The 25,124-nt window shown below is 38.3% G+C and overlaps 1 protein-coding gene across 9 annotated transcripts in view; it reads right to left on the bottom strand.

Annotated features, from left to right (window-relative positions):
• The window catches only part of LOC122563175, a 143,882-nt gene that overhangs the window by 59,326 nt on the left and 59,432 nt on the right, over nucleotides 1–25,124 (bottom strand). For 4 of the 9 annotated variants that reach the window (XM_043716692.1, XM_043716689.1, XM_043716690.1 and 1 more), the window contains 9 exons: nucleotides 24,835–24,981; nucleotides 23,047–23,193; nucleotides 21,240–21,386; nucleotides 19,412–19,558; nucleotides 17,951–18,091; nucleotides 15,408–15,554; nucleotides 13,649–13,729; nucleotides 6,564–6,599; nucleotides 2,549–2,615 (listed from right to left, as the gene is read on the bottom strand). In XM_043716692.1, coding sequence (XP_043572627.1) covers nucleotides 2,549–2,615; nucleotides 6,564–6,599; nucleotides 13,649–13,729; nucleotides 15,408–15,554; nucleotides 17,951–18,091; nucleotides 19,412–19,558; nucleotides 21,240–21,386; nucleotides 23,047–23,193; nucleotides 24,835–24,981 — 1,060 coding nt within the window. The remainder of the gene's footprint in view (nucleotides 1–2,548; nucleotides 2,616–6,563; nucleotides 6,600–13,648; nucleotides 13,730–15,407; nucleotides 15,555–17,950; nucleotides 18,092–19,411; nucleotides 19,559–21,239; nucleotides 21,387–23,046; nucleotides 23,194–24,834; nucleotides 24,982–25,124) is intronic. The other 5 variants (XM_043716686.1, XM_043716688.1, XM_043716687.1 and 2 more) reach the window with 3 other exon arrangements.

Here is a 25,124-nt window from a genome sequence, read left to right as displayed (position 1 = left end):
GGTTGGAGGGGTTGAGTCTGAGGGCGGAATTGCGGGATGTGGATGAGATGCGTTGGGGGGCATCTTTAACCACGTGGGAAGGGAAATTGCGGTCTCTAGAGAAGGAGGCCATCTGGTGTGTTCTATGGTGGAACCGCTCCTCCTGGGAGCAGATACGGCGGAGGCGGAGGAATTGGGAATACGGGATGGCATTTTTGCAAGAGGTAGGGTGGGAAGAGGTGTAATCCAGGTAGCTGTGGGAGTCAGTGGGTTTGTAAAAAATGTCAGTGTCTCACGACATGGTTGAAGAGCTTCAGGGCAGAGGAAATGACCTGGGAGTTGCAGTGGGAGAGGGACTCCCTGAGATTCTTGTAGAGAGAGGAGGAAAACTTCTTCAAGGCAGGCATCTTTGCAAAGGATTCGTAGTAGAGTTAAAATCAACAAGGTAAAAACAATGACTGCAGATGCTGGAAACCAGATTCTGGATTAGTGGTGCTGGAAGAGCACAGCAGTTCAGGCAGCATCCAAGAAGCTTCGAAATCGACGTTTCAGGCAAAAGCTCTTCATCGGGAATAAAGGCAGTGAGCCTGAAGCGTGGAGAGATAAGCTAGAGGAGGGTGGGGGTGGGGAGAAAGTAGCATAGAGTACAATGGGTGAGTGGGGGAGGGGATGAAGGTGATAAGCCACCTGGACCAGATGGACTACCCCTCAGAGTTCTAAGGGAGATAGCCCTCATCCAGGTCATTTCTAAAAATGATAAACAGCAGTGGCCACAAAACCGATCCTTGTGGGACTACTCATCACTGAACTTCAGGATGAACATTTCCCATTAACCACCACCCTCTGTCTTCTTTCAGCTAGCCAATTTCTGATCCAAACTGCTAAATCACCTATAATCCTATGCCTCTGAATTTTCTGCAAAAGCCTATCATGGGGAACTTTATCAAACTGAAATCCATATACACCACATCAACCGCTTTACCCTCATCCACCTCCTCAAGGATCTCAATAAGGTTTGTGAGGCAACAACTTACCTATCACAAAACTGAGTTGACTGTCCTTAACAAATTATTCTTATCCAGATGATTATTAACCTGATCTCTTATAAACCTTTCCAAAACTTTATCCATAACTGATGAAAGGCACTTTTGCCCTTTATATATCCAATGAAACTCTTACAGTCTTTCTTTATATTACTGGCTAACTTACCCTTGTATTTAATCTTCTCCTTCCTTATTTCTATTTTTGTTGCCCTGTGTTGGTCTTTGTAAGCTTCCCAATCCTCTGGCTTCCCATTGCCCTTCACCACATTATATGCTCTCTCTTTTGCTTTTATAGAATCATTGACTTCCCTAGTCAGCCATGGTTGCTTCATCCTCCATGTACCATTTTTTGTTATATCTTGATTTTTTGGTGAATAAACTTTTGTTTTTTTGTTAAACCAAAATCTGCAAAATTGCATACTTGTGTTTAAAATCAAAAAAAAAAGGTTCTGTGCAGGCAGATATCAGCTTGAAATCTGATTTGTCTATTAATAACATCAGTTGGGATCAAAACATACATATAGTAATACCAATTGTAATTTCATGCTATCCGAGGCATTTCTAGCCACTAAAATACTTAGAGTCATAGGGTCATCGAGATGCACAGCATAGAAACAGACCCTTTGGTCCAACTTGTCCATGTCAACCAAATATCCCAACCCAATCTAATTCCACCTGCCAGCATCTGACCCATATCCCTCCAAGTCCTTCCTATTCATCTACCCATCCAGATGTCTTTTAAATGTTGCAATTGTACCAGCCTCCACCACTTATTCTGGCAGCTCATTCCATACACGTACCACCCGCTGTGTGAAAAGGTTGCCCCTTAGGTCCCTTTCATCTTTCCCCTCTCATCCTAAACTTATGCCCTCTAGTTCTGCACTCCCCGAACCCAGGGAAAAGACTTTCTCTATTTATCCTATCCAGGCTCCTCATGATTTTATAAACCTCTATAAGGTCACACCTCAGCCTCCAATGCTCCGGGGAAACAGCCCCAGCCTCTGCCTATAGCTCAAATCATCCAACCCCGGCAACATCCTTGTAAATCTTTTCTGAACCCTTTCAAGTTTCACAACATCCTTCCGATAGGAAGGAGACCAGAATTGCACGCAATATTCCAACAGTGGCCGAACCAATGTCCTGTACAGCTGCAACATGACCTCCCAACTCCTGTACTCAATACTCTGACCAACAAAGGAAAGCATACCAAATGCCTTCTTCACTATCCTATCTGCCTGTGACTTCACTTTCAAGGAGCTATGAACCGAAATGTAGTCACTTTTCTGTGATAGGCATGGGAAGCAATTTGCAGACCAGCTCCAATTAACTGGGGGCTAAATATTGACCAGGACTCCAGAGACAACTAGTCAGATCCATCATATTTTTCTATGTACGCAGCTGGGATGTTCAATTATTTGTCAATTTCTATTGCTAGCTATGCCACCCCAATTGTGAGAGATATTTTAGTTTCCATTGCAACTTGCAAAGCTGATACAGGTTTAGAATGGAACATGTTCAATACTTACCCATATTTTCTTTTGTGACGTATGTACTGTCTTATTGCTATACCAATGATACACATGGATCCTGAAAATAACAAATCACAGAGACTTGGTATATTCAGCATAAACTTACAGGCTATATTGTAACTGTTACTACATTCTATTGAAATCATTGTAACATTTGACAAGGTGTAAAACAACTGTGGAAATCAAATATGTCCCATTCCCAGCAAGTGAGTTAGGTTAAAATCTGGATTTTAATCTTAGTTTCACAATGTAGAAAACATGATATATTCCCAGTCTCTAAAACATTGTACGTAAAATATAAGGAGGTAATTTTTTTAAGCAATATTTAGTTAACAGTCTTGAAAGACAAGAGGACATCTAAGATTACTTCACATTAAGGAGGATATAGACTGTAAACATTAAGTAAGAAGTGTAAAGGTAATTTGAACACCAAAGCTAAGAATCGAAGGAGGATTGAAAGGAGATTTTGGGTAGTCTTTCAATCATGGGAATTAGAGGAAGTTCTGAAGGACTGAGAGACCTGCCACTGCAGGTAGTGCAAGAAATATTGAGAGCTTTAATAGAAATTAAGTTGTAAATCTGAATGTAATGATAGACGTGAAACTATGCCATAGTGAGATTCATGTAAGTCCTGATGAAATAATTGATCACATGGCTCTGATAACAGTCAGAAAGAAGACTCTGGTTTAGAACCAATATAAAACCATAAGACATAGGAGCAGAAGTTAGGCCATTCAGCCCATTGAGTCTACTCCACCATTCAATCATGGCTGATAAGTTTCTCAACCCCATTCTCCCATTTTAACCTGGTAACACTTAATCCCCTTGACAATCAAGAACCTATCAATCTCTGTCTTAAACATACTCAATGACCTGGTGTCCACAGCCTTCTGTGGCAATGAATTCCCTAGATTAATTACATTCTGGCTGAAGAAGTTTCGAGTATCTACATTATAAAGGGTCTACCCCTTACTCTAAGGTTTGCCCCTTGGGTCCTAGTCTCTCCTACCAATGGAACATCTGCTCGACATCTACATTATCTAATTAATTCAGCACTCTGTAAGTTTTAATTAGATCCTCCCTCATCCTTCTAAGCTCCATTGATGATAGACCCAGAGTTCCCAAACATTCCTCATCGGTTAAGCTTTTCATTCCTGGGATCATTCTCGTGACTTGCTCCAGGGTCAGTATATCCATCCTAAGGAATGGGGTCAAAAATTGTTCCCAATACTCTAAATGTGGCCTGACCAGAGCTTTATAAAGCCTGCTTTTATATTCTAGCTTTTTGAAATAAATTTCAACATTGTAATTGCCTTCCTAGCTACCAATTCAACCGGCAAGTTTACCTAAAGAGAATCCTGGACGAGAACTCACAAGTCTCTTTGCACTTCAGATTTTTAAATTTTCTCCCCTTTAGAAAAGAATCTATGCCCCTATTCCTCCTACCATAGTGCATGATTTCATACTTTCCCACCTTGCATTCCATCTGCCATATTTTTGCACACTCTCCTAACCTGTCTAAATACTTCTGCAGACTTCCGCCTCTTGGTGCTGCCTGTCCTGACACCTATCTTTGTATCATCTGCAAACTTAGCCAGAATGCCCTCAGTTGCTTCATCTAGATCATTAATGTATAAAGTGAAAAAGTGTGGTCCCAACACTGAGCCTTGTCACCGGCTGCCATTCTAAGATGAGCCTTTTATCCCCTCTCTCTGCTTCCTGCCAGACAGCTAATCTTCTATTCATGCTTGTACCTTGCCTTGAACACCAGCAGTAGCATCCTGTGCGCCACCTTATCCAAGGTCTTCTTGAAATCCAGATTGATTACATCCATTGGCTCTCTTTGGTCTAAACTGCTTCTTACCTTCTCAAAGAATTCTAACAGATTTGTCAGGCATGACCTTCCTTGGTGAAACCATGCTGACTTCGCCCCATTTTACCATGCACTTCCAAGTATCCAGAATCTCATCTTTCATAATGGACTCCAAAATCTTACCAATGACTGAGGTCAGGCTAAACTGCCTGTAGTTTCCTGTATTTTGCCTTAAACAGGAGGAATATATTAACGTTGTTCCCTGATTTCGGTGATGCCTGAAAGAACACCACTAATGCCTCCAATATCTCTTCAGTTACCTCCTTCAGAAACTCAGGGGTGTAGTCTATCTGGTCCAGGTGATTTATCCATTCACAGGCCTTTCAGTTTTTCTAGAACCTTCTCCTTGGTGATGGCTACCTTTCCTACTTCTGCCCTTCATCGACTCTTCAATTTTTAGGATATTACTCGCGTCTTCACCATGAAGTTTGACGCAAAATACTTATTCAGTTCTTCAGCCATTTCTTTGCTCCCCACTACTATTTCTCCATGCATTTTCCATGAGACCAATGTCCAATTCTGCCTCTATTTTGCCCTTCATAATTCTAAAAAAAACTCTTACAATCTTCTTTTATATTACTGGCTAGCTTACCCTCATATTTAACCTTCTCCGTCCTTATTTCTGTTTTTGTTATTCTCTGTTGGTCTTTATAGGCTTCCCAATCCACTGGCTTCTTACTTTCATTCACCACATTATATGCGTTCTCTTTTTCTTTTATGCTGTTCCTGACTTCCCTTGTCAGTCATGCTTGCCTCATCCTCCTAATAGTGTGCTTCTTTTTTCTGAGGACAAATTTTTGCAATGTCTCCTGAATTAATCCCAGAAACTCCTACCATTGCTGTTCCACTGCCTTTCCTGCTAGAGTCCTCTCCCAGTCAATTCGGGTCAGCTCCTCCCTCATGCCTCCATAGTTGCCTTTACTCAACCGTAGTACTGTTACATCTGATTCTACCTTCTCCCTTTCAAATTGCAGAGTAGATTCTATCATGTTATGGCCACTACCTCCTCAGGGTTCCTTCACCTTAATCTCTCTTGTCAAGTCTGCCTCATTGCTTAAAGCTGAAGCCAGAATTGCCTGTTCTCTAGTGAGCTCTATCACAAACTGCTCCAAAAAGCTATTTCATAGACATTCCACAAATTATTTTTCTTGCAATCCACTACCAACCTGATTTTCACAGTCCTCCTGCATATTGAAACCCTCTCTGATCACAGTAACCTTGCCGTTCTTACACACCCTTTCAGTCTCCTGGTGTATCCTGTGCCCCAAATCCTGACTATTGTTTGGAAACCCATACATGAAATGCATATGAAAACAGAGGTCTTAGAAACTACACTAGGGAAATATATTGATAACCAGCTATATGCTGATATAAGTAGTGTTCCAGTCAATAAGGAGTTGAAGAGCTTGACTAAGAGGTAAAATCAAAAAGCCTTAAGGATGGTATATGTGCAGAATTCTACAGTGAGTGTTTCTGCTCTGAGGTTCTATGCATGCCAATCGATAGCTAATTAACTTCTGGCTTCTGAAGTCGCTATCATATGTGGACCTTGGAGGTCTGCACATTGAAAAAAAATAGATTGCATATTGCATTAATACCAGGGATGTTTCAGATTGGTATCTCAACGTACAGACAACGATTTTGGTTATAACAGAAGCTAAAGTGTAGACAATGGAAGAATTTACAAATTGAGAATGATAATTTTAAAGTCAACATCATAAAAGCCCAGGAAGCCACTATTTGTGGAAGGATCGATGGGCAGGAATGTGCAACTTCATAGTGATGGGATTGTTTGGAAGAGTTCGACTTTGTAGCATTGGTCAACTTCGAGTGCATTCGAGTTGTTAAGAGCTCTGAAGTATTGAAGATGTGAGCTAGAATTTCAGCACCTGTGGAAGATCAGGTGAACGTGGACAATGCTGCAAAGATGCAGTGAAGTGATTTTGATGTGCATTATATATAAAGCAAAAATCTGAGTTCTGCATCACTGCATAAATCGACACAAACTGTAGTGGTATCAAGGCAGTTGAGATAATCCAATAAATTAAACTCACACTACTTCCCATTCCAATATGACAGTGCAATCCCAAATTAAGAAACACAAAACAATATTATAACTGATGCCATTATTATGCTCACCTAAAGAAATCAAGAGTATCCACTTCAGAGGGTAATCTACAAATATCAAAGACAAAGCAAATACTTTAGCAATTATCTTTCTGAACGAGTCCCTGATCTTATAACCAAATAAATGGATTACAGTTTAAATAACGGAAATGTTGCATTGTTCACAAATACATTCTACCTGGAAATTACATACAGCAAGACAAATTTTGAGTGAAAAATTGTATTCTTGTCAATTAGTACTGAATATAATTAACCTGCAATGCAGCAGGTTGAAAGTTATTATTGCACAGATACCTCTACTGTCTCCGTGACATTCAGGCTTAAAGATTTAATTATTATTCTGTTTAAAATTGTCAGCCGGATTTTATCTGGTCACTTGAAGAAATGTTGTCACATGGACTTTTCACCAAGTTCTATAAAATTCAAAATTTTTTTTAATGACAAATAACATAACAGCAATTTGGTTAACCTGACCTGCCTTTACACAATAATGAGCAGGTAATGACAAAGACTAGGATTATTCCAAGAAATTTTATTAAATAATTTCGTCATGACCACCAGGCATATTCATTGCATAGTGTGCGAACTAAAAATTTATGTTATTCATTTAACTTCCTTCTAGTTTGAGAGTTCCAATTCAAATATGAGCAACAAAGCCTTAGTCTTAAAGCATAGCTCAAAAGGTCAATATATTACATGAGCAGTTCAAGATGTTATGAAGTAAAAACAGGATACGGTTATCAGACAAAACGCTGATATAAAGATTTGAGGTACATGCAGATAAAAGATAATTGTGTATTTTATTTTCTTTACTTTTACATTGTATGTAGGTGTCACTCAGTATTTGTCACCCATTGTTGATAGCTTGCTGGACCATTTTAGAAAGCTGTTAAAAGTGAATCACAGGGTGAGCTCCAGTTCACTGGATAACGAAGCAACTGTCATATACGATTGTGTAATGAAAGGCCTCAGTAAATTACTGCTATGCATAAGTTAAAACAAAACTCTCCATGTCTGTCATTATTCTAACAGCATGTGTCCAACCCTGGGATTAAATTTAGAATTTTCCTTTCACTGAAGCAGCTTCTCCCCTCCCCCATTTCTCATTCATCTTGGTAATCTATTCCTTTCCTCTTCCATTTCAACCAGGGGTCTCCTTTCCATGTTCTCATTTCAAAAGGTGATTCTTTCACCCATCACTCCTGTTCAGAGACACTGACATCCTCTATCTCCAATTAAATAACAACTTGCATATACACAACATCTTCAATGTAGTGAAACATCCAAAAATATTTTCCAGAACCTCATGAGACACCATGTTGAAGGGTATTAGAACAAGTGCTTAATAGTTAAGGTACAAGGCTTCAAAGCATGTCTTACTTAAAAGGAGATAACTAGTGCAAAGTAGATGGTGAATCCATGAAATTAAGGCCTGGACACCAGATGGTTAGATGCACAATGGAGTGTGTTATAAGTATTTTGAGGATATCATTATTGTTATGGAATTTGAATTCTAAACATTAAGTAAATGGATTTTGGTTTCTTTTTTATGAAGTGGAATTTCTTTTAACAGGTAAAAAAAATTTTTGAACAGTGAGGCCAAGACCACCTTTCCAACAAAGCATTTGACATTAGTTAAATGACTTACTGACCTACCCAGGTATTAATTGATGGTGTGTTTTACACAGTTGAACTTTTATAGCTCACAGAAAAATCAGAGTCCATTAGCAAATCAAGGTCACAAGAAGAGAAATTACATCAGCAAAAGGTTACTCTTTGGAGGGTTGGGGTGGACTTGTTGGGCCAAAGGGCCTGTTTCCACACTGTAGGGATTCAGATTCTTGAAAAGGGCACTTTTTTGAGTTTGTGGAAATCTACAAGCTGTAAGTGTTTGTAGAAATCTCAAGGCCACCGGAACTGAAGACAAGTCTTCAGGCCATCACAGCTAAGAAGAAGGCTTAAGGTATCTCAGGGCTCCATGCACGGGGCAGGAAGAAGTCAGGTAATTAAGAATTTTGAGTCAGAGTGATATTTGACTGGGATAGAGTGTCTTTTAAAGATATTGTTGGGAAAAGAGCTGAATCTCTTTTCTTGTTAAATATAAGATCTTTCTAAATATCACATAATATATGTTTTTTTTTCATTTTGTGTTTTAACTTTGATGCTCTTTTATAAAAGATTTTTGAGCAATCGCATGTGAATACATTCAGAAACCAAATTGGAACAATACAAATTATGATCTATGAAGCCAGGTTTCAATCTGGGTTCAGTCTTAGCCAGTATTATCATCAGATGGAATGATAACAAGTGTATGGAATCAGGGTTGCACAAGGTGCCAAAAATGGAGGAACACAAATTCTTAGTAGGACACAAGACTGGATGAGGACATAGAAAAAGGTAATATAAACCTTGCTGGGATTTGAATGGAAGGAAATGTGAATTGTTGGTGGGCTGGAGGCTAATATAGGTTTGCAAATACAAGGAGAATAGAAAAACAGAACAAGCATATGCTGCCTACAAAATTCAAATGATTCAATGAATATTCACAGGTGATCAATGATCTAAGTGAATGGTTTGGCTCAGTATTGTCTATAATAAGGGAACGAGTCTGAGCTGGTACTTCATTCATTGTGTTGATTGTAGTTATAGAGTCACACAGTAATAGAGATGTACAGCACGCAAACAGACCCTTTGGTCCAATACGTCCATGCCGACTAGATATCCTAACCTAATCTAGTCCCATTTGCCAGCATTTGGCCCATATCCCTCTAAACCCTTCCTATTCATATACCCATCCAGATGCTTTTTAAATGCTGTGATTGTACCAGCCTCCACCACTTCCTCTGGCAGCTCATTCCATGCATGCACCACCCTCTGGATGTAAAGGCTGTCCCTTAGGTCTCTTTTCTATCTTTCCCCTCTCACCCTAAACCTATGTCCTCTTGTTCTGGACTCCCTCACCCCAGGGAACATTTACCCTATTTATGCCCCTCATGATTTTATAAACTTCTATAAGATCTCTCAGCCTTCAATGCTCCAGGGAAAATAGACCCAGCCTATTCAACCTCTGCCAAAACCTCAAGCCCTCCAACCCTGGCAACATCCTTTTTTTTTTAAGCCTTTCAAGTTTCACAACATCCTTCCCATAGGAGGGAGACCAGAATTGCAAACAATATTCTGAAAGTTGCCCAACCAATGTCTCATAAAGCTGCAACATGACCTCTCAACTCCTGTACTCAGTGCTCTGAGGAAAGTAAAGGAAAGTATGCCAAATGTCTTCTTCACTATCCTATCTACCAGCAACTCTACTTTCAAGGAACTTGCAAACCAAAATCTCTTTGTTCAGCAACACTCCCAGGACCTTACCATTAAGTGTATAAGTCCTGCGCTGATTTGCTTTTCCAAAATGCAGCACTTCGCATTTATTTAAATTAAACTTCACCTGCCACTTCTCAACCCATTGGCCCATTTGATCTAGATCCTGTTGTACTCTAAGGTAACCTTCTTCACTGTCTAATACACCTCCAATCAGAAGGAGTAGAAAGCTGCGCTTCATCGAGAAAACAAACTGCAACAACCAAGACATGCAATTGCTCTGATTAGGTTTTCATTCAATGTGTGATTGTAATCACAACATTTTATAAATTGAGACTCAACTGTAAGGGAAAGAAATTTAACTCATGGCAGAGAGTCATAGATAGCACAGAAACAAACCTTTTGGTCCAATTCTTCAATGTCAACCAGATACCCTAACCTAATTTAATCCCATTTGCCAACATTTGGCCCATATTCCTCCAAAGCCTTCTACAGGCCTTTTAAATGTTGTAATTGTAACAGCCTCCACCACTTCCTCTGGCAACTCATTCCATACACACATCACCCTCTGTACAAAAAAGTTGCCCCTTAGATCCCTTTTAAATCTTTCCCCTCTCACTTGAAGCCTATGCTCTCTAGTTTTGAGCTCCCTCACCCTAGGGGGAAAGCGTTTATCTTATACATGCTCCTCATGATTTTACAAAAGGTCTACAAGATCACACCTCAGCCTCTGACAGTCCAAGGGAAATAGTCCATTCAGACTCTCCCCATGCTCAAATCCTCCAACCCTGGAAACATCCTTGTAAATCTTTTCTGACTCCTTGCAAGTTTCACGGTAGCCTTCCTGTCGCAGGGAGACCAGAAGTGTACACAGTACAGTTGGTTCTGCTATAACATGGTAATTCCATTCTCATGCAATCCCATGTTACAAGAAATTTGCATAATAGGCATCACTATTTAAACTAATGGGGCTGGAAACATATTATAAGTTTAAAAGTTCACACTTTAGAAAATGTGTCCCCATTTCATCATTCACATTGTATTGAATTCACATGAATGATATGTGTGTTACAGCAGAACAACCTGTATTCCAAAAGTGGCCAAACCATTGTCCGGTACAGCCACAACATGACCTCCCAACTCCTGTACTCAATGCAGTAACAAATCAAGGCAAGCGTACCAAAAGTCTTCTTCACCGTACTATTGACCTGTGATTCCACTTGCAAAGAACTATGAATCTCAACTACAAGATGAAGCAATACTCCTCAGGACCTTACCATTCAGTGTATCAATCCTCAGGAACCTTCATTCCTGATGAAGAGCTTATGTTCGAGATGTCAATTCTCCTGCTCCTCAGATACTGCCTGACCGGCTGTATTTTTCAAGCACCACACTATTCAACTCTGATTTCTAGCTTCTGCAGTCCTCATTTTCACCTAGTGTATATGTCCTGCCCTGATTTGCCTTTCCAAAATGCAACACTTCACACATATCTAAATTAAACCCCATCTTCTATTCATCAGTCCATTGGCCCATCTGATCAAGACTCCATTGTACTCCAAGCTAACCTTAATTGTTGTCCATGACACCTCCAATTTTGGTGTCATCTGCAGAATTACAAACCATACCTCCTGTGTTCACAAGCAAATCATTTATATACATGACAAAAAGCAGTGGACCCGGCACCAATCCTTGCAGCACACCACTGGACACAAACTACCAACCTGAAAATCCACCCTCTACCACCACCCTCTATCTTCCAAGTTCAAGCCAGTTCAGCATAAAAACAGTTCTCTCTGTATTCTGTGCAATCTACCATGAGGAACCTTGTTGAAAGCCTTACTAAAGTCCATATAGATCATGTCCACCACTCCGCCCTCATCAATCTTTGTTACTTCTTCAAAAAACTCAAACAGGTTAGTAAGACATGATTTCCCACATACAAAGCTTTGTTGATAAGTGCTAATTGGTCCTTGCGCAGTTTCTTCATTTTTCATGAAGCAGTGTGAAGCTGTGGTACAACCATAAACAAAATTGGATCTGGAACTTATCTGCATGAAAGCAGCATACTGTGTGTGGATTCTGTGGGGACAAGGTGATGTGTGAGAGACAGTCATGATGATGCAAAGCAAAGGGGAGTAATCTGAGACCACAATGTCTTTGTGGAAACATTCCTGTTCATCTGGACTTCTACCAACATCAAACTAGAAACAAATGTCCTTCCTTTCTGTGAGCAATTGGGTATTGTAGTTTCTATAAGGACCCAGTCATTTGTGTGCATAAGAATAAAATGCTTCTCACTCTTTAAAACTTAAAACATTGTGAAACAGTCAGTTCTTAATTTGGCTCACTTGTGAAACAGTGCTGAAAATGTGTTGCTGGAAAGCGCAGCAGGTCAGGCAGCATCCAAGGAACAGGAGAATTGACGTTTCGGGCATAAGCCCTTCTTCAGGATTCCTGTAGAAGGGCTTATGCCCGAAACGTCGATTCTCCTGTTCCTTGGATGCTGCCTGACCTGCTGCACTTTTCCAGCAACACATTTTCAGCTCTGATCTCGAGCATCTGCAGTCCTCACTTTCTCCTCACTTGTGAAACAACAATTTTATTGATCTTAAGATAGAATAAAATAATAAATAATGTAATAATAATAATATACAAATGTTACAGACTATTTAATCCACTTAAGGTCCTGAGGTCCTTATGTGGGTACCCATTTGATCTTTCCTCCTGTCCTGCTCAATATGCATGTCTGTTCTATTCATTTTATCTCAGATTTTAAGCTTTCATGTTTCAGAACAATTTTACTGAAGTGTCTCAAATCACGAGAAACTTCAAGAGTATTTTCATCAAGTGTATTTGTGTAATGGTCATTAATATTCTGTAAGAAACATCCCATTCTATTAATTATTTTCATGTTTTGGGATCTCTGTTAATGTAGTGAAACGTTGATTTCAAACACATTTTGGATTGAAATGATTAAGCATATTAATGAAGCAGGTGAAAATGAGGACTGCAGATGCTGGAGATTAGAGTCAAGATTAGAGTGGCGCTGGAAAAGCACAGCAGGTCAGGCAGCATCCGAGGAACAGGAAAATTGACGTTTCAGGCAGAAAGGGCTTCATCCTGATGAAAGGCTCCAGCCTTAAATGTTGATTTCCCTGCTCCTTCAATGCTGCCTGACCTGCTGTGCTTTTCCAGCTCGACTCTAGTCCTGATATTAATGAAACAACTAATAATTAATTGCTCTCAAAACATTGAAATGTATGTAACACTAAAGGCTAAAGCTGCAGAATTCCCACTTACTGTACTGGATGTAAAGGTGTAGCTGCCAAATTAAAATAAGATGAAACACATGCCTGAAGTCATTGATCCAATTTCCAACACATCAGTATGGACAACGTTCACTGTGCAGAACATATCGATTAGCCTTAAGCTTACAGTCAGACTATGGAAAGATAATATCAGGAAGCATTTCTTCACAAAAAGGAGACAAGAAATCTAGAGTTCTCTCCCCAAAAAAGTTGTTGACACTAGTTCAAAAATTTCAAATTCCTGTATTAAGATTGAGCTTTTCATTGAATAAAGGTGTTCACGATTGTGAAACTAAGATGAATGGTTGGCGTTATGATTCACAACAACCTTGTTCCACTTCAATATGAAATCAGGACTAAGAGATGAATAATAAGAAAAATTCGCAAAGGAACTAGCATAGACAAGGAGAATTGAAATACAGAATAGGCATATCCTGCGCAAGAAATTCGAATGATGCAACAAATACTCACAGTTAAGAGATAATGGTGTGGAGAAATGGCTTCTCTCTGCATCATCATTATTAAGGAAGTGAGTCCGAGCTGCAGGTTCATCTATTGCGTTGATTGTAGTTGTCAAGGTAGAAGGAATGGAAAGTCGGTGATCATCATCAGGACAGATGAAGCACAAAGACACATAATTTCTCTGATATGGTTTTTCATTCAATGAGTCATTATAATCACAAAATATTACAAACTGAGATCAAATATTGAGGGAAATTTTCACGAGTGGTACAATGTGAAGCTATTGTCCTAAATCCCAAACAAAATTGGATTTGGAACTCATCTGCATGAAAGCAGTATGGTGTGTATGGGTTCAGAGGGAGCAAAGCAATGAGTGTGAGACAGTAATGACGATGCGAAGTGAAGGGGAAAATGTCTTTGTGGAAATATTTCTGTTCATTTGGACTCCACAGAAATCAAACAAGACACAAATATCCTTCATTTCTGTAACATGGTTCCTAAGAGGACCCAGGCATTTGTATGAATAAGAATAAAGTGCTGTGCACTCTTTGGAAATTAAAACACCGTGAAACAGTCAGTTATTAATTTGGCTCACTCGCAGAATCCTTCATAATATCAATCTTAAGTTCAATGAAATTAAAAAAAATGTGAATGTTACAGACTATTTAATCCATCTACGGTCCTGAGGCCCTTATGCAGGTACCCATGTGATCATTCTTCCTGTTCCTGCTCTGTATGTACGTCTGTTCTAATCATTTTACTTTAGATTTTAAGCTTTCATATTTCAGATTATTTTTATTGGCACGTGTCAATTTACTACAGGTCTTTCTTCTATAATGTGATGGTTGTGTTCTTGTGTAACCCCATCTTATAGAAAATAGTGCATTAGAAACAGCACATTGAGTGTTGGTAATCTAATCACATTACAGCCAAAACACGTTTTAAAAGTCTGCATTTTATAAACGCTGTCCCCAGTTCGTCAATCTGTGTCACAGCAAATTTGCATTAACAAAATATGCATTTTATCAGAACAACCTGTCGTACCTTCAAATGTAAAGGTCATTAATATTCTGCAGGAAACATTCCAATCTATTAACTACTTTTATGTATTGGGATTTCCATTAATGTAGTGAAACAGTGAATTCAAATTAATTCTGGATTGAAATGATTCAGCATATTTATGAAGCAACTCATGATTCTTTTCACTCCAAACATTGCAACATGTGTAATACTAAAGGCTAAGGCTACAGAACTCCCACTTACTCTATCTGATGTAAAGGAAGAGCTGCCAGATTAAAGTAAAATGCCTTAACTCATTGATCCGATTTCCATTACAATGCATCAGTATGGACAATGTTCACTATGTAGAACAGATTGATTAGCCTTAAAATTACAGTCAGGCTATGTAAAGGTAATGTCAGAAACCATTTCTTCACAGAAAGAAGAAAGAAATTTAGAACTGTCTCCCCAAAAAGGTCGGTCAGACTAGGTCAATAATTGAAAATTCCTAAATTAAGTTCGAGAGCTTTTCATTGGATAAAGGTGTTCCTGGTTATGGAACCAAGATGAATAGTTGGAGCTACGATTCAGAGCAACCTTGTTCTAGTTCAATGTGAAATCAGGACTGAGAGATGGAATGGACTATTCATAGATCTTATCATTCTAAGGATTTAAAAAAGTAATGTTCACAAAGTAAGTTAGCACACATAAAGAGAATTGGAAAGTAGAATAGGTATAAGCTGCCCATGAAATTCAAATGAATACTCACATTTACCAAGTAAACTTTGGAAGAAAAGGTTTGGCTCTGCATCATCTGTATTATGGTAGTAGGCCTGAGCTGTCATTTCATTTATTGCTTTGATTGTAGTCATGAAGGTAGAAGGAATGGAAGGCTGGCGATCATCATCAGAAAGAACTGAAGCACAAAGAAGCACAATTTCTCTGATATGGGTTTTCATTCAATGAGTCATTATAATCACAACATTTTACAAACTCAGATCAAGCTTATAGGGAAATAACTTGAATTCATGGCAGTTTCTTCATTTTTTGGAACTGGTACAATGTGAAGCTAATGTCCCAACTTCCAAACAAAACTGGATCTGGAACCCATCTCCATTAAAGCAGTATGGTGTGTGTGGGGTCAATAGGGGCAAGTAAATGGGTGCGAGACAGTCATGATGATGCAAAGTGAAGGAGAGTAAGCCTCGCTCTCAGTGTCTTTGTGGAAATAAACCCGTTCATCTGGACTCCACAGAAATCAAACAAGATACAAATATCCTTCCTTTCTGTAAACATTCAGGGAATGTAGTTCCTAAAAGGACCCAGGTATTTGTGTGAATAAGAAAAAGGTGCTGTCCACTCTTTGGAAATTAAAACATTGTGAAACAGTCAGTTATTAATTTGGCTCACTTGCAGCATCTCTGATCATTGCAATGAACTTCAGATAGATATAAAAAAAAACATGCGAATGTTACAGACTATTTAATCCACCTAAGGTCCTGATGCCCTTATGCAGGTACCAATGTGATCATTCTTCCTGTTCCTGCTCTATATGTACATCTGTTCTAATCATTTGACTTTCAATTTTAAGCTTTCATATTTCAGATTATTTTATTGGCATGTCTCAATTCACTACAGGAACTTCTTCTATAACGTGATGGTTGCATTCTTGTGCAACCCCATCTCATACAAAAATAGTGCATTACAAACAGTGCTTCAATTGTTGGTGATCTAATTACATTACAGCCAAAACACGTTTTAAAAGTTTGTGTTTTAGAAACACAGTCCCCAATTTGTCAACCTGTGTTACAGCAAATTTGCGTGAACAAAACATGCATTTCATTAGAACAACCTGTCATACCATCAGGTGTAACAGTCATTAATATTCTGTCGAAAACATTCCAGTCTATTAGCTACTTTTATGTATTGGCATCTCTGTTATTACAGTGAAGCATTGCAATCAAATTAATTCTGGATTGAAATGAATCTGCATATTTATGAAGCAATTCATAATTCTTTTCACTCCAAACATTGCTACATATGTAATACTAGAAGCTAAAGCTATAGAACTCCCACTTAGTCTACCTGATCTAAAGGAATAACTTTCAGATTAAAGTAAGGTGGAACACATGTCTTAAGTCATTGATCCAATTTCCATTACAACCCATCAGCATGGACAATGTTCACTGTGTAGAACAGATCGATTAGTCTTAAAATTACAGTCAGGCTATGTCAAGATAATGAGGTAAAAACAATGACTGCAGATGCTGGAAACCAGATTCCGGATTAGAGTGATGCTGGAAAGGCACAGCAGTTCAGGCAGCATCCGAGGAGCAGGAAAATCGATGTTTCGGGCAAAAGCCCTTCATCAGGAATACAGGTAGAAAGCCTGAAAAGTGAATGGATAAATGAGAAGAGGGTGGGGTGGGAAGAAAGTAGCATAGAGTACAATAGGTGAGTGGGGGTGGGGATGAAGGTGATAGGTCAGGGAGGAGGGTGGAGTGGATAGGTGGAAAGGAAGATAGGCACTGACCTATTACCTTCATCCCCACCCCCAGTCACCTATTGTACTCTATGCTACTTTCTCCCCACCCTCCTCTCATTTATCTCTCCACTCTTCAGGCTTTCTGCCTGTATTCCTGATGAAGGGCTTTTGCCCGAAACGTTGATTTTCCTGCTCATCGGATGCTGCCTGAACTGCTGTGCTTTTCACAATTAAAACATTGTGAAACAGTCAGTTATTAATTTGGTTCACTTGCGGAATCGGTGATAATTGCATTGAACTTAAGATAGATATTAAAAAAATGTGAATGTTACAGAGTATTTAATCCACCTAAAGTCCTGAGGCCCTTATGCAGGTACCCATGTAATCATTCTTCCTGTTCCTGTTCTATATGTACCTCTGGTCTAAGCATTTTACTCTAGTCTGGCATATGCAAAGATTATGTCAGAAAGCATTCCTTCACAGAAAGGAAACAAGAAATCGAGAATTGTCTCCCCAAAAATGTGGGTCAGACTAGGTCAATAATTGAAATTCTGAAATTAAGATCGGCAGCTTTTCATTGGATAAGGATGCTCAGGGTTCTGGAACCAAGGTGAAGAGTTGGAGTTACGATTCAGAGCAACCTCTTTCTAGTTTAATATGAAATCAGGACTGAGAGATGGAATGGGCTATTCATAGATCTTATTATTGTAGGGATTCAAAAAAGAAATGTTGGCAAAGTAAGTTAGCACACACAAGGAGAATTGGAAAATAGGATAGGCATATGCTGTCCTTGAAATTCAAATGATGCAACGAATACTCATACTCACCAAGTAATAGCCCAAAAGGAAGGCTTCTCTCTGCATCGTCTCTATTAAGGGAGTTGGCCTGAGCTGTCATTTCATTTATTGCGTTGAATGTAATTTCGAAGGTAGAAGGAATGGAAGGCCGGTGATCAGCATCAGGAAGAGCTGAAGTACAAAGACACACAATTGCTCTCATATGGTTGTTCATTCAATGAGTCATTATAATCACAAAACTTTACAAACTCATCAAGCTTTTCAGGAAATAACTTGAATTCATGACAGTTTCTTGTGTTTTCACTAGTGGTACAATATGAAGCTAATGTCCTAAATCCCAAACAAAATTGGATCTGGAACTCATCTGCATGAAAACAGCATGGTGTGTGTGGGTCCTCTGGGACAAGCTAATGGGTGGGAGACAATCAAGACATTGCAAAATGAAGAGGAGTAAGCCTCGCCCTCGATGTCTTTGTGGAAATATGTCTGTTCATCTGGACTCCACAGAAATCAAATAAGACACAAATATCCTTCCTTTCTGTAAACATTCAGGGAATGGAGTTCCTAAAGGGACCCAGGCATTTCTGTAAATAAGATTAAGGTGCTGTCCACTCTTTGGAAATTAAAATATTGTGAAACAGTCAGTTATTAATTTGGTTCACTTGCAGAATCGGTAATAATTGCATTGAACTTAAGATAGATATTTAAAAAATGTGAATGTTACAGAGTATTTAATCCACCTAAAGTCCTGAGGCCCTTATGCAGGTACCCATGTAACCATTCTTCCTGTTCCTGCTCTATATGTACCTCTGTTCTAAGCATTTTACTTTAGATTTCAAGCTTTCATATTTCAGATTATTTTCATTGACATGTCTCAATTCACTACAGCTACATCTTCTATAACATGATGGTTGCATTCTTTTGCAATGCCACTTTACATAAAAATAGTGCATTAGAAACAGCGCTTCAAGTGTTGGTGATCAAATCACATTACAGCCAAAACATGTTTTAAAAGTTTGTGTTTTAGAAACACTGACCCCAATTTGTTAATCTGTGTTACAAATCCAATTTCCATTACAACCCATGAGTATGGACAATGTTCATTGTTTACAACTGATCAATTAGCCTTAAAAGTACAGTCAGGCTATGTAAAGATAATGTCAGAAAACATTTATTCACAGAAAGGAGTCATGAAATCTAGAACTGTCTCCCCAAAAAGTGATTTAGTCCAGGTCAATAATTGAAAATTCGTAAATTAAGATCGAGAGCATTTCATTGGATAGAGGTGCTCAGGGTTATGGAACCAATAGTTGGAGTTACAATTCAGAACAACCTTGTTCCAGTTCAATACAAAATCAGGACTGAGAGATTGAATGGACTATTCATAAATCTTATTGTTCTAAATGTTCAAAAAAGAAATGTTCATGAAGTAAGTTATCACACACAAGGAGAATTGGAAAATAGAATTCAAATGATGCAATGAATACTCACAGTTACCAAGTAATCGTCGGAAGAAAAGGTTTGGCTCTGCATCATCTGTATTAAGGAAGTAGGCCTGAGCTGTTGTTTCATCAATTGCATTGATTCTAATTGTATCGGTTGAAGGAATGGAAGGCAGGTGATTATCATCAGGAGGACCTGAAGCACAAAGACACATAATTGTTCTGAAATGGTTTTTCATTCAATGAGTCATTATAATCACAAAATGTTACAAACTCAGATCAAGCTTTTAGGGAAATAACTTGAATTCATGACAATTTCTTCATTTTTCACGCTTGGTACAATGTGAAGCTAATGTCCTAAATTCCAAACAAAATTGGATCTGGAACTCATCTCCTTCAAAGCAGCATGCTGTGTGTGGGTTCGGTGGGAGCAAGGCAATGGGTGCGAGACAGTCGTGATGATGCAAAGTGAAGGGGAGTGAGCCTTGCCCACAGTGTCTTTGTGGAAATATTTCTGTTCATCTGGACTCCACAGAAATCAAACAACACACAAATGACATTCCCTTCTGTGAACATTTGAGTAATGTAGTTCCTAAAAAGACCCAGGTATTTGTGTGAATAAGAACAAGGTGCTGTCCACTCTTTGGAAATTAAAACATTGTGAAACAGTCAGTTATTAATTTGGCTCACTTGCAAAATCTGTGATAACTGCATTGAACTTAAGATTGATATGATAAAAAGATGTGAATGTTATAGACTACTTAATCCACCTACAGTCCTCAGGCCCTTATGCAGGTACCCATGTGTTCATTCTTCCTGTTCCTAATCTATACGTACATCTGTTCTAATCATTATTTACTTTAGATTTTAAGCTTTCATATTTCAGATTATTTTCATTGGTGTCTCAATTCACTACAGGTGCTTCTTCTATAACATGATGGTTGCATTCTTGTGCAACCCCATCTTATAGAAAAATACTGCATAAGAAACAGTGCTTCCAGTGTTGGCAATCTAACCATATTACAGCCAAAACCCGTTTTAAACATCTGCGTTTTAGAAACACTGTTCCCAATTCCACGATCTGTGTTACAGCAAATTTGCATTAACAAAACTGCATTTTATCAGAACACCCTGTCGTACCTTCAGGGGTAATGGTCATTAATATTCTGCAGGAAACATTCTAATCTATTAATTACTTTTATGTATCGGGATCTCTGTTATTGTAGTGCAACATTGCATTCAAGTTAATTCTGGTTTGAAATGATTAAGCATATTTATGAAGCAACTAATCATGCTTTTCACTCCAAACATTGCAACATATGTAATAGTAAAGGCTAAGGCTACAGAACTCCCACTTACCATACCAGATTTAAAAGAATAGCTGCCAGATTAAAGTAAGATAGAACACAGGCCTAAAGTCATTGATTCAATTTCCATTACAACCCATCAGAATGGACAATGTTCACTGTGTAGAATAGATCGATCAGCCTTAAAATTACAGTCAGGCTATGTACAGATAATGTCAGAAAACATTTCTTCACAGAAAGGAGACAAGAAATCTAGAGTTGTCTCCCCAAAAAAGTGGTTCAGACTTGGTCAATAATTGAAAATTCCTAAATTAAGATCGGGAGCTTTACATTGAGTAAAGGTATTCAGGGTTATGGAGCCAAGATGGATAGTTGAAGTTACTAGTTCATATTGTTCTAGTTCAATATGAAATCAGGACTGAGAGATGGAATGGACTATTTATAGATCTTGTAATTCTAAGGATTCAAGAAAAAAAATGTTCGCAACGAAATTTAGCGCATACAAAGAGAATTAGAAAATATAATAGGCACATATTGCCATGAAATTCAAATGACACAACGAACACTCACCGTGACCACATAATAGTCTGAAGAAAAGGCTTGGCTCTGCATCATCTGTATTTGGTAGCATGGCCAGAGCTGTTGTTTTATTTATTTCTTTGATTGTAATTTTGATCATAGAAGGAATGGAAGACTGGTGATCATCATCAAGAGGAGCTAAAGCACAAAGACATATAATTGCTCTGTTCTTCTAATCAGTCATTATAATCACAAAATTTTACAAACTCAGGTCAAGCTTTTGGGGAAATAACTTGAATTCATGCCAGTTTCTTCATTTTTCACGATTGGTACAATGTGAAGCTATTGTCTGAAATCCAAAACAAAATTGGATCTGGAACTCATCTGCTGGAAAGCAGCATGGTGTGTGTGGATTCGGTGGGGGCAAGGCATGGGTGTGAGACAGAAATGATGATGCAAAGTGAAGGGGAGGGAGCCCCGCCCACAGTGTCTTTGTGGAAATATTTCTGTTCATCTGGACTCCACAGAAATCAAACAAGACACAAATGTCCTTCCATTGTGTAAAGATTTAGGTAATGTATTTCCTAAAAGGACTAAGAATAAGGTGCTGTTCACTCTGTGGAAATTAAAACATTGTGGAACAGTCAGTTATTAATTTGGCTCACTTGCAGAATTCTAGATAATTGCTTTGAACTTAAGATAAATATATAAAAAAAACATGGGAGTGTTACAGACTATTTAATTCACCTAAGGTCCTGAGGTTATTAGGCAGGTACCCATGTGATCATTCTTCCTGTTCATGATCTATATGTATGTCTGTTCTAATCATTTTACTTCAGATTTTAAACTTTAATATTTCAGATTATTTTCATTGACGTTAGTCAATTCACTACAGGTACTTCTTCTATAACATAATGGCTACATTCTTGTGCAACCCATCATATAGAAAATAGTGCATTAGAAACAGTACTTCAAGTGTTGGTGTTCTAATTACATTACAGCCAAAACACGTTTTAAAAGTTTGCGTTTTAGAAACACTTGTCCCCAATTCGTCAATCTGTGTTACAGAGAATTTGCATGAACAAAACATGCATTTTTTCAGAACAACCTGTCATACCGTCAGGTGTAATGGTCATTAATATTCTGTAGGAAACATTCCAACCTATTAATTATTTTTCGGTATTGGGATTTCTGGCAATGTAGTGAAACATTGCATTCAAATTAATTCTGATTTGAAATGATTAAGCATATTTATGGAGCAACTAATCATTCTTTTGCTCAAAGCATCGCAACATACATAATACTAAAGGCTAAGGCCAGAGAACTCCCACTTACTGTACCTGATCTAAAGGAATAGCTGCCAGAATAAAGTAAAATGCAACACATGCCTGACCTCATTGATCCAATTTCCATTACAACACATCAGTATGGACAATGTTCACTGTGCAGAACAGATGAATTAACCTTAAACTTGCAGTCAGGCTATATAAAATTAACATCAGAAACCATTTCTTCACAGAAAGGAGAGAAGAAATTTAGAAATGCCTCCCTAAAAAAGTGGTTCAGTCAAGGTTAGTAATTGAAAATCCCTAAATTAAGATTGAGAGCTTTTCATTGGATAAAGGTGTTAAGGGTTGTGGAACCAAGATGAAGAGTTGATGTTACGATTCAGAACATCCTTGTTCTAGTTCAATGTGAAATCAGGACTGAAGGAATGAATGGACTATCCATAGATCTTATGGTTCAAAGGATTCAAAAAAGAAAAGTTCACGATGTAAGTTAGCACAAAGAAGGAGAATTGGAACATAGAACAAGCCTATGCTGCCCATGAAATGAAAATGATGCAAAGCATACTCACCGTTACGACGTGATCGTTGGGAGGAACGGCTTGGCTTTGCATCATCTGTATTATCCAATGTGGCTAGAGCTGTTTTTCTATTTATGGCATTGAATTTAATGGTGAGGGTAGAAGGAATGGAAGGCTGGTGATCATCATCAGGAAGAGCTGAAGCACAAGGACACATAATTGCTCTGATACAGTTTTTCATTCAATGAGTCATTATATTCACAAAATTTTACAAACTCAGATCAAGCTTTTCAACAAAGAACTTAAATTCATGCCAGTTTCTTCATTTTTCACAAGTGGTACAATGTGAGGCTATTGTCCAAAATCCTAAACAAAATTGGATTTGGAACTCATCTGCATGAAAGCAGCATGCTGTGCGTGGGTCCTCTGGGGTCATAGCAATGGCTGGGAGACAATTATGATGATGCAAAGTGAAGGGGAGTTGAGCCTAGCCCACAGTGTCTTTATGGAAATATTCCCATTCATCTGAACTCCACACAAAAAAAATCACACAAGACACAAATGTCCTTCCTTTATGTAAACATTCAGGTAATGTCATTTCCAAAAGGTCCCAGACATTTGTATGAATAAGAATAAGATTCTGTACACTCTGTGGAAATTAAAGCATTGTAAAACTGTCAACTATTACTTTTCCTCCCTTGCAGAATCTGTGATATTTGTATTGAACTTAAGATAGATATGATATAAAGAACATGAATGTTCCAGACTATTTAATCCACCTAAAGTCCTGAGGCCCTTATGTAGGTACCCATTGATTATTCTTCCCGTTCCCGCTCTATATGTATGTCTGTTCTAATCATTTTAGATTTTAAGCTTTCATATTTCAGATTAGTTTCATTGATGCGCCTCAATTCTTCTAGAATGTAACAGTTGTGTTCTTTTGCAACCCCATCTTATAGAAAAACAGTGCATTAGAAACAGCGTTTCAAGTGTTGGTGATCGAATCACATTATAGCCAGAACACGTTTTAAAAGTTTGCGTTTTAGAAACACTGTCCCCAATTCATCAATTTGTGTTACAGAATATTTGCGTTGAGAAACATGAATTTTATCATGCCTTTAGGTGTACAGGTCATTAATATTCCGTAGCAAACATTCCAATCTATTAATTATTTTTATGTATAGGGATCTCTGTTAATGTAATGAAACATGGCATTCAAATTAATTCTGGATTAAAATGATTCAGCATATTTATGGAGCAACTAATATTTATTTTCACTCCAAACATTACAACATATGTAATACTAAAGGCTAAGGCTACAGAACTCCTACTTACTGAATCTGATGTAAAGGAATAGCTGCCAGATTAAAGTAAGATGGAACACATGTCTTAACTCATTGATCCAATCTCCATTACAACCCATCAGTCTGGACAATGTTCACTGTGTAGAACAGATTGAGTAGCCTTCAAATTACAGTTAGGCTATGACAAGATAATGTCAGAAACCATTTCTTCACAGAAAGGAGACAAGAAATTTAGAACTGTCTTCCCAAAAATGCGGTTCAGTCTAAGTCAATAATTGAAAATTCTGAAATTAAGATTGAAATTTCATTGGATAAGGGTGTTCAGGGTTATGGAACCAAGACGAATAATATGATTCAGAACAACCTTGTTCTAGTTGAGTATGAAATCAGGACTGAGAGATGGAGTGGACTAATCATAGATCTAGTGATTCAAAAAAGAAATGTTCACAAAGTAATTTAGCACATTCAAGGAGAATTGGAAAACAGAATAGGCACATGCTGCCCATGGAATTCAAATGATGCAACGAATACTCACAGTTATGATGTAATGGATCTTGGAAACGTGTTGCCTCTGCATCATCTGTATTCCGGGTGTCTGTCTGAGGAATTATTTCATTTATTGCGTTAATTGTAGTTGAGACGGTAAAAGGAATGGCAGGCTGGTGATCATCATCAGGAGTAGCTGAAGCACAAAGACACACAATTGCTCTGATATAGTTTTTCTTTCAATCAGTCATTGTGGGCGGCACGGTGGCACAGTGGTTAGCACTGCTGCCTCACAGCGCCAGAGACCCGGGTTCAATTCCCGCCTCAGGCGACTGACTG

The sequence above is a fragment of the Chiloscyllium plagiosum genome, chromosome 26 (assembly GCF_004010195.1).
Source record: "Chiloscyllium plagiosum isolate BGI_BamShark_2017 chromosome 26, ASM401019v2, whole genome shotgun sequence".
NCBI classification, from domain to species: domain Eukaryota; kingdom Metazoa; phylum Chordata; class Chondrichthyes; order Orectolobiformes; family Hemiscylliidae; genus Chiloscyllium; species Chiloscyllium plagiosum.
This window is presented reverse-complemented; position numbering and strand designations above follow the sequence as displayed.